Source organism: Hipposideros armiger, unplaced genomic scaffold (assembly GCF_001890085.2).
Source record: "Hipposideros armiger isolate ML-2016 unplaced genomic scaffold, ASM189008v1 scaffold_639, whole genome shotgun sequence".
NCBI classification, from domain to species: domain Eukaryota; kingdom Metazoa; phylum Chordata; class Mammalia; order Chiroptera; family Hipposideridae; genus Hipposideros; species Hipposideros armiger.
Window position 1 is genome coordinate 1,068,802 of NW_017731989.1, and position 11,034 is coordinate 1,079,835.

The following is an 11,034-nucleotide window of genomic DNA, read 5'->3' on the forward strand; positions in this document are numbered from 1 at the left end:
GCTGGCGTTCCAAGCCAACTCCTAACCAACCCACCACTCGGCCGTCCCTATAAAATTTTTAAAGAATATTATTCACATAATGGTGATTTCATTTGTTTTATGGCTCTCAAATAATTTTTAAATTGTTGTGAGGGACAGGATTGGCTCTTCCTTCTGAAATGTTTGCTGACCCCCGATCCATAGTATACAAAAACACTAATTAAAAAAAAAATCTGTATTCTTACATCCACTGCAACATTATTTACAACAGGCAAGATATATATGCCCATCAATCAATCAATGGATAAATATGTGGTAAATGTACACAATGAAATATTTCTCAGCCAGAGGAAAAACAGAAATCCTGCCAGTGGCAACATCGAGCATGGACCTAGAGAGTATTATGCTAAGTGAGATAACACAGAAAAGGACTAATGCTATACGATTTCACTGATATGAAGAAGCTAAAAAATAGAAAAAAAAACACAAATCAGAAAAAGATTCACAGGTACAGAGAATTAACTGATGGTTGCCAGAGAAGACAGGGCCATGGGAAAGGCAAAAAAGGTGAAGGGGAATCAGAGGTATAAATGTCTAGTTATGAAAAGAATAAGGCACGGGATGCAATGTAGCCCAGGAAATATACTCAACGATATTGTGATGCCTTGTAAGGTGACAGGTGTTACTTGAGTCACATGGTGATCACTTTGTAAGATATGTAAATGAAGAATCACCATTTGCAAAACTCAAATGAATATACTATTGTATGCCACCTATACTGTAAAAATAGAAATAAATAAATGCATAAAATAAAACAGTTGATTCCATTTTGGACCACAAGAAAAATTTTGATAACTCTTTCTACTCTTCCACTTTTTCCAACAAGCATGTATTACTAGTATAATGAAAAAAAAAAACACCATGTTGCTGCACAATGACAAATGAATTCCAAGATTTCATTAGAGTTGACCTACAATATTGTTAGAACATTTAATGCAACCTCATCTTCATCAACAGGAGACTTATTGTGAGTTTATTCCAGGAATGAACACACAACTGGAATTAGAATTTAAATGTTATTAGATATAAATGTAACATCATACACTTCACAGTTTTTCCAAGACAAACTGTTAACCAAGTTTCTTTTTTCAAATTGTAGCATTGACTTTTGAACTCCCATATTTCAAATCAATTATTAATGAGCAAGAACAACACAGAAGTCATCGCCAAGAGTACAAAACGAGACACCACAGACTGGGAAAGAATAATTGCAAAAGAAATACCTGCAGGGCTGGCTGAGTGGCTTGTTGTTAAAGAGCTGGTTGGGGAGCACAAGCCATGAGCAGCAGGGCCCCCAGTTCAGATCCCACATGAGCCAGTGATGCAGCAACCTCTACAACTAAGACGGTAAACAACAGCTCAACCTGGAGCTGGGCTGCCGTGAGTTGCCGGGGAGGGCATAGGCTATAGTGGGGCTGCAAAAGGTTGCTGTGAATTACCATGAGTGGCTGGCATCTGGTGTGAGCGGCCAGCAGCCAGCGTGAGCAGCCAAGAGCTGCTGGCCAGTGGACAACGACCAATCTGCCTCAGCCGGAAAGAGCGCAATGATCACAATATCAACATGGGCCCGTGAAGCGGAGTCCTCCACAACTAGACTGAAGAACAAAAGGACAACAACTTGTCTGTTCCCCTTCCCCAATTCCTCAACGCTGTTCCATCCCCCAATTCCCTAATAAAATCTTTAAAAAACAAAAAAGAATGGGCCGGGCGAGTGGTGCATTGATTAAAAGTTGGTTTGGGATGCCAGCCCTGAGCAGCAGGCCTGCGGTTCAGAGGTTCAGATCCCACATGAGGGTCAGTGATGCTGCGCCCTCTACATTTAAGATGGTTAACAACAGCTCGACCTGAACCTGGGCTGACATGAGTCGTCGACGACAGTGCAGGCTGCAGTGGGGCTGGCCGGCAGCTGGAGTGCTCTTTAGTGAGCTGCTGTGCAATGGCCGATGAGCGACTGCCTCACTTGGGAAGAGCGCAATGATAATACCAACGTGGGCCAGTGAAGCGACGTCCTCCACAACTAGACTGAAGAGCAAAAGGACAGCAACTTGTCTGTTCCCCTTATGGATTCCCCAGTGCTGTTCCCCTCTTCCAATTCCCCAATAAAATCTTTAAAGAAAAAATAAAAAAATAAATACCTGAAAAGGTCTACTATTCAAAACACACAAAGAAGTCTTCAAGCTGATTGATGAAAAAACTGCCAACCTCATTAAAACATGGGCCAAAGCCCTAAACAGACACCACACTAGACAACAGATACAGAAGACAAAACGGTATGTAAAAAGATGCTCCACATCATGTCAGCAAGGAAATGCACATGAAAACAACCATGAGATTGAAACTCACAGCAAATGAAAAAATACCACACACCTATTAGGAGGGGCCAAAACCCAGAACGCTGGGATATCAACTGCTGGTGAGGAAGTGGAGCAGCAGGAATTCGCACGGACTCCCGGAGGGAACGCAAAATGCTGCAGCCCCTTGGGTACACAGTTTGGTGGTTCTTACACATCCTCCCACCATACAACCAAGCAATTGTGTTACTCAATAGTTACCCAAAGACTTGAAAACATGTATCCACCCAATAATCCACACATGCATGTTCACAGCAGCGTTATTCATAATTTCCAGAACTAGGAAGCAACCAAGATGTCTGTCAAGAGGTGAATGGATGAGTAAACTGAGGTGCACACAGACAATGGAATATTATTCAGTGCTATAGAGAAAGAAGCTATCAAGCCATGAGAAGACGTGGAGGAAACCTAGATGCCTATTAAGTGAAAGAAGCCAATCTGAAAAAGGCACATACTGTATGATTCCAGCTATGACATTCCAGAAAAGGCAAAATGATGTAGACAGTAAAAAGATCACTGCTGGCTGGGGTTGAGGGGAGGGAGAGATGGACAGGCGGAGCACAGAGAATATTCAGGGCTGTGACACTACTGTGTATGACACGTTATCATAAATGTGTCCACATCCACAGAATGCACAGCCCTTCACTGAACCCCAAGGAGAACTAGGAACTCTGGGTGACAATTATATGTCAATGTAGCTTCATCTATGTAACAAATGTACCTGTGTGGGTAGAAGGGACGTGGACAAGGGCAAGGCTGTGCATGTGGGAGAGGCATGTGGGAATCCTCAGAAACTTCTACTCCATTTTGCTATGAACTAAAAGTACTCTTAATATGAAAATTATCCTCAGGCTCCTGCTTCTCCTAAATATCTCAGGTCCACATGACTTTCCAGAAGTTTTACATGCTCTCACGAGAACATAAATGTCTCCATCCGCAGTTAAAAAAACACACAGTACCACCACACATCAACTAGGATGAGCAGTATCAAAGAAACACAAAATATCAAGTGTTGGAAAAAATGTGGAAAAATTGTACCCTTATGCTCTCTTGGAAGAAATCCCAATTTGTGCAAACAGTATGAAAAACAATATGAAGGTCTCTCAAAAACTAAAATATAGAATTGTGCTATGATGCAGCCTTCCCACTTCTGGGTACATTTCCAAGAGACTTCAAAGGAGGCTCTGCAAGAGCCATGTGCACACCCATTCACACTATAGCACTATCCACAAAGCCTGTAATAGGATGAAGCAACCCAAATGGCCATCGATAGATGAATGGTCGAAGAAAGTGGTCAACGAAAATGTAGCATATACATACAACGGAATATTATTTGGCCTTGAAATAGAAACAGGTGCTCTCACCTGATACAACACAGAAAAACCTTGAGGACTTTTAGGTAAAGCTAAAGAGTCAGAAAACAGATACTATATGAGTCCACTTCTGTGAATCGCCTAATGCAGTCCTCCTCATAGAACAGAAGAAGAGCAGTAGCCATGGGCTTGTGTTGAAGGGAAATGAAGAAGTGGTTGTTTAATGAATACTCGGTGAGTTTTCAAGATTGAAATTTCCAGAGGTCAGTTGCCAACAATGTAAATATCCTTAACACAGGTGGACTGGAAAGTTAGAGAGGGTAGAATTCTAGTCACGTTTTTACCAAAATTGAAAATGAAAAATAATATCTAAAAAACATACTGTTGCCTTACAGCTTCATCCTCGACCGAGCCCCCACATCAACCCCTGACCTAATGAGGTCACGAGGGAGTGTCTCGGAACGCTGAGACCCGGCGGGATGATGTCAGTTATCTCCCTTACTTCATGGCTGTGGCAACAGCTGCACTATCCTGGGGGTTGTGTGTGTGGGAGTATGAAGGCACAGCATGTGTTGGAATACAATGGGGCTGTTTGATGGAAACTAGCCTTTAGGCACTTATCACACGGACTTTAGAAAGGAAGTTCCTCTTCTTTGAAGTTTCTTAATAAAAGCTACGCGTTGGCCCGATTCGGGCCTCATTTCCAGAGCGAGAACTGAAGTCCCCTGGCCTCGCCTTAACTCTATCCTTGTCTCTTCTGTTTCTTTAATCCTGCGCCGCCCCTCTGACTCCCCACTGCCCGTGCTGCGTGGGACACGGCAACATACAGTTATAAAACATTTCAGAAATTATTTTGAATCCAAAAAGTGGTTGTCTCACAAAGAGAATATGAAATCATCTCTAAACACATGTTATATTAAGACTATTACCACAACTACTTAACTGCAAAGGACAAGAAATGTACTCACCACTAATAAAAGACATAAACAAGATGAGTCATGCACAAAGTTGAACTAAAATGATACTAATATGCACAGAAATTTTTTTTTTTTCCCCACTGCCACAGGGGCTGCAGCCTATGCTGTTGCCGGCGACTCACAGCAGCCCAGCCCCAGGTCGAGCTGTTGTTCAGCATCTTAGCTGTGGAGGGCAGTGTCACTGGCCCTCATATGTGGGATCTGAACCGGGGCCCTCTGGCATCCCAAGCCAGTTCTTAACCATCGCGCCACTCGACCGGCCCCTGCACAGAATTTTAATGCCAATAAACATACGCCTCATTCTTATGTGAATCAAACTTCACATTGTCTTAAGTGTACTTAGCTGAAAACTGTCATTCACTTTCATATATACAAGGAACAACTAAAAATGCAAGTAACTACATTTGGAGAAACTACCATAAAAAAGAAAACACATTATTATGGAATTGCAAAATGAGAATAAGTGGCAATGTATCCCCAGAATGCTGAACACTACACAGATGTACTATTGAAGATCCTTCTGTAGAACTCGGTTTCCACCGTCAGTGTGGCCCCGTAAAGAGCAAGCATTCTCAATCATCGGAATACGTGTTGTAGGAAAGGAAAACTTCCCAGACAATGCATTAGAATCATCCATAAATAGCTTTAAGGAATATTTCAATAAATAGCCATTTAAAACACACGGAAGAAATTTGTTATTAATATATTTTGCTATTCTAACACAAATGTATGGGCTGTAATCATCATCCAGAGAGAAAAAAAAAACCTTCGTTGATAAACAAAAGTACAAGGAAGTTATTAAACATCAGAGAATCAGCTATGTATAAAATCAACGTTTGAGATTAAAGTACAACATGATTGAGAGACATGCTGATGAACCTCATGATTAATTTTTGCCTGAAGTAAACTGAACTGGGGACCTAAATAGTTTCCAAAATATGGGAACCTAATAATTCTACAACTCTCTCCTTACCAACAGATTTCATTCAAGCAGGGAGTATCAGCACTTCTGAATCTAAAACCACTACTCTGACAAAATTGAATCAGAAATGGAAAACAAAAAAGGCCCAGACGGCTTTGGACTGAACAAGAGAATTATAACACGATAGTCACTAAGAAATCAGGGAACAATGGAGAACTTCCTACACGGTGGGCAGTATTCTAAACTCCCCTATGGCATTAATTTATTTAAGAATTCTGTGAGGTAAACAGATATATTAAACTTATTTTTTTTTCCATGCGGGAGTCAAACCGGCAACCTTGCAGTTAAGAGCGCAAGCTCTATCCACTGAGCCATCCAGGGTGTGGAATTCAGTCCCAGCCGCAGGTGGGTGCAGCTCATCATCTATCAGGCAATCTTGTCATTAGGAGCATGTGCTCTCACCAGCTGAGCCATCCTGCCACCTGTTGGCAGCTAAGTGGCAGCTTAGCTTGGGCACAGCTCTGGCGAAGCTCACTGGCCCATGTGGGAAACGAACCAGTGACCCTGTTGCTCAGAGCTCGTGCTCTTAAGCAAACTCTTAACCAAGTGAGCCACTCGGGGGGCCCTAAACTATTCTTACATGCAGGAATTGGGAATAGACACTCAACATTTTCCAAGTTAGTTCATACAAAGCAAAAGGACATTTCGGAGTGAAACTGAGATTGAGGGTTTCTGACTTTAGGACGGTGCCTGGTGCTGAGATGAAATTACTGAGTCTGAACTTTGTAGGGTCATGTTTGAAGCCTCCTTAGAATTAGAAATTATAAAGCAGAAAATGTGTGACATCTGTCCCCAGTGCCCCTGGCATTTCTGCTCCAAATTCCAGGACTTCCACCACTTCCTTCACAAACTCCTTACAGAAGCAAGACCAGAACTTTAAAACTGGCCTCAGGGAGAATTCCTCAGCAGCAGCACAGATTTGCCCTCGCCTCTGAGACAATGGAACAGTAGCCAGCCCATGGCAGCCCCCACAGTTCAGAGGGACATCCGCCTTCACTGCGATGCAACCCAGGTCATTCAGCAGGAGTTTTCTACAGGATGTGACAGCACAAGACGTATTGGACACGACTGTCTCTCTGTGACAGCAACAGGAAGAAACCTGGACTTCTCACATTCTTTCCACTGAAGCAGAGCTTCCGAAACCACATCTTAAAGTCTGGCTTCCTCGGGGACCTTTGACCCTCTCACCTGTGCCATCTGCTCCTTCATTCCCACCTACCTGGGAGGATGGATACTGTCTTTTTTTGCTTCACATCCCAGGCCTCCTTCATTCTCTCCAAAAAGATAACCAGGTCTGGCTTAGAGACAGTAAGATCTGTTTGTTCGTAAAAGAAACATAAGTTTAGATGGAGTTTCTCCAATTTCCAATCCAGTATGTGCTCAGGTGAAAGGAAAAGACATTGCAGAATATTAGAATATTCTAGAAAGGGATTCCCCCAACACAGTTATCTGACAGCACCTTTACTCTACTAGACAACATGGAACGTTTTCAGATCCTGAGTTCCACTTCAAGGACATCATGAAGACTTCTTTTCTACACCAGTGAACCCCCAGGTGGTACTCAGAGCCAGGATCTGAAACTCTATCACACAGAGCAGAAGCTCCCAGGAGACGCTGTACTGATGAAGGAAACACACCCCTGCGGTGGGGTAGGAGTTCTGGAAGGAAGTCAGCCTCACCCAGGAAGTGCAGGTTCCTGTAGTTCTCCAGCATCACGTCCATGTACAGCTTCCGCTCAGCCGGGTGCAGGCACTCCCACTCCTCCTGAGAGAAATCTATGGCCACATCCCTGAATGTCAACCGTCCCTGAAACAAAAGACACATTTACCACGTGGTCACAGACAAGGTCATAACATGACTCAGTATGAAAACAGTTAAGAGAACTGGTTTTGACCTAGGAGAGAGTCCGGAATGGAACACTAAGGCCACTGACAGTTAATATTATCCAGTGAGTTTTCAAACTCTAAGAAAGGAGGATGACGTATGATCCACACACCACTGTAGAGACATGCATCTTTTTTCCTAAATGATAAGATTTAAAATCAGGCAAAAACACAGGCATACAGCTTTTTGCGTGTTATATTTGTATCATACAGAATACATTATGTACATTTCTTGGCTGGAAATGTCATGGTGAATTAAAAATGCAAAGTACTTTTCAAATTTTCATGTGGATAACAAGGAACTACACTGTTATAAAACTGCGGATTCCGACTGAAGAGTTCTGGGGTGGGGCCTGAGTTTCCACATTTAACAAAATCACTTTTAACTAGTGACACCAATATCTCTGGTCGTGAGTAACACTGTTCCATTGTAGAAAGGAAGGAAACAGGCAAAAATTCACACATGACTTTGAACTGACAGTTTTATGGAATTTAACACTTCTCACACAAACACAGCAACACAAACCTTTTTGAAATGACTGTATATTACAGTGTTCTAACTTTTTTTACATATTCATAATGCACACACTCTTGTAATGCACATAACCCATAAACTGAAAACAATATCATACGTTCTCTTGTATGGGAATATTTTCTGATGCATCCACTAAACGGTAGAGCTTGGGTTTTTCTTTTTTTAAAGATTTTATTGGGGAATTGGGGGAGGGGAACAGCACTGGGGAATCAGGGAAGGGGAACAGACAAGTCGCTGTCCTTTTGTTCTTCAGTCTAGCTGTGGAGGACATCGCTTCACTGGCTCATGTTGGTATTATCATTGCGCTCTTCCTGGGTGAGGCAGATCTGTGGCCGGCCATTGGACAGCCACTCACGGTGGCTCTTGGCAGCTCACACCAGCTGCCAGCCACTCACGGTAGCTTATGGCAGCCCACTGCAGCTTCACTGCAGCCTACGTCGTTGCCAGTGACTCACGGCAGCCCAGCTCCAGGTAGAACTGTTGTTCACCATCTTAGCTGTAAAGGGTGTGGCGTCACTGGCCCTCATGTGGGATCCGAACCGGGGCCCTGCTGCTCAGAGCTGGCGTCCCAATCCAACTCTTAACCAACTCGCCACTCGGCTGGCCCAAGCTTGGGTTTTATTCCAAACTTTCTCTAGAATGTTACAAAAATGACAGAAACCAATACGCATAGACAACGCTCATGAATCTACATGGCCATTCCTGTAACTGAGAAAAAGAGAATCAACTTAAGCAAGTAAGAACAGATTAAATAGTGTGAAGATTTTATTGACACAGATGGACGGACATATGGAAACTGTGTGCATATTAAAAATGACAGAGAAGGAATTTTCATGTCACTGAAATAACAATTATTTTCAATTCTGTACATCTCATAAATGTCATCTGGATGATACTCTGTATTTTATAAATACAATAGGGAGAAGACCACACAGTAACATAAGTTATTGCTGCTGTTTCTTTGAAAAAATTTGCGTGTCATTTGTCCTGATGAATACATTACAAATTTACCACACTTCAAAACTTTAATAACATGATTGCTGTAAACATTCTTAAAAACACAAACAGTGATGATGTAGAGAATGTCTGTGACATGAGTGTTGAATATAATGAAAATTTATAGGAACAAGGCCTTACTCATTAAAGCCTCCACGCCAAAAGCCAATTCTCTCTAGTACAGAAAGCTGAAGGCATTTATCTATCAAAGCAGAGAAACTAAAGAAGAAAAGGGAGTTTCCAGGTGAAATGTGACGGATTTTGCACATCTTTCTACAAATCCCTGCAGACTGTTATTAATGATAAAGAAAACAATGTTAACTTTATAGTGAAGACAGGACCTCAACCAGGTGAAAATCAGGTGGAACAAATGGGTATCAGCTGGCCAAGGCACACGGAAGGACACAGTGTAACTGCTGTCATGTTACTGGAAAAAATGAAGAACTAAGGAAATCATAATCTGAATCTGATCATAAAAATATTAGTTTTATACAAATTTGAATGCACATATAGTTCCTGTGTTCTGTAACTCTCATAGGGCATTTAAACAGCAAGTCAATATCACCAATCTAGTGAGCAAGACAGTTCCAATAATTCTTTTTTTTTTTCCTAACATTCCAAGCCATTCTGAGCAGAGGCCATCCTGGGTCCTGGTGCACATTCTTACCCCTGTTCTACAGCCATGACGCTGTAGTCACAGGACACACACCTACACCTCCCTTCTTCAGGACACCAGGCATCCAACCCTGCCCAATAGGGACCTTGGACACAACCCTCTTTCCAGGTGGATTTTGTCATTAGTTTAGGGTCAGTCATCACGGTGAGATTCCTCACGTCCTGAGGTAGCGGATGGACAGAATGCAGAGAAGGCTCTGGGAAAAAGGCAGAGTGTTCTGCAGAGCTGATCTTGACTCTCATGAGAAGAAAAGGAAAAGTAAGTAGGTGAAATCGATCTCGCTAGGCAGGAATGTCAGAAGTAGAGAATTAAAGGTGGCAGATTCTAAACCCACAGATTTTAGGAGGAAAAGGAGACACAGCCTGTGATTCAGACAGAACGTTTACCTGAGAAGCAGCCATTCCGTCCTCGTCCTCAACCTGCTTTGCGTTGTTTCCTCAGGTGACGTTCTGGGGAGAAATCACATCTGCATCTTGAGAATGTGCCCACTGGGGCCGGCCGAGTGGCTCAGTTGGTTAAGAGCTCACTCAGGAGAATGTGCCCACAAGGGCTTCAGCTCAGGCCCTTCATCTGCTTCCTCCAAACTGACAGGCAGAAGGACCTTGAAATGCTGAGAAGGTTGCCCTTTTCTGACCTTAGTCACTGGACACAGTCAGGGACAAGAAGCTCCTAAGTGAAGACAGAACTGTCAGTTTTCTCTTTCCTAATTCACATGCTCTCGCCTTCCACAGACGTCCACAAATTCCTACATAAATGAGAACATGGGATGCTCTCCTGCCCCCCACAAATGCAACAGAGCACCCCGTTACCTCCCCATGAGCAAAGGTTTCTCTCAGCAGTCAGAACTGTGTCTAGGAGCCCCCAGCTAACCCCTGGCCTCAGCTGAGAGTCACCTGAACACCTCACTTAAACAACAATGATGCTCCACCCAGATCAATTATCCAACTCCCAGGGGGAGGGCACAGGTGACATCACTCTTTGAAACTCCCAAGTGACCTAGAAGGAACCCTGATGGGAACCATTTAGCTTCAATGAGCATGCAGGTCTCTGGGGGATCAGGGCCCACTCTAAGGAGTTATGGTTCTACAGGGGGCCCAGGAAGTGACATCTTTAATCTCCCTGGGGCAGCTGACCTGCTCCCCAGACCTGTTTCCTATCACACTGGGCTACAGATCTCAGACTCCATCTCAGACTCTGCACTCGAGAGAGCTCTGCTCTGGGGAGTGTGGGGGTTTGGCGTGGGAACTTCTAGAAGGGCTGGCTCCCCGGGTGTATTTCCTTC

At 43.3% G+C, this 11,034-nt stretch overlaps 1 protein-coding gene across 1 annotated transcript; it reads right to left on the reverse strand.

Annotated features, from left to right (window-relative positions):
• Window positions 1-7,123: 7,123 nt before the first annotated feature.
• On the reverse strand, window positions 7,124-10,162 carry LOC109372474 (zinc finger protein 480-like). The gene is made up of 2 exons (XM_019625740.1): window positions 10,139-10,162; window positions 7,124-7,468 (listed from the first exon to the last, which is right to left on the reverse strand). Exons 1-2 carry the CDS (start codon window positions 10,151-10,153, stop codon window positions 7,124-7,126), a joined length of 360 nt encoding a protein of 119 aa, XP_019481285.1. The 5' UTR covers window positions 10,154-10,162.
• Window positions 10,163-11,034: the final 872 nt, after the last annotated feature.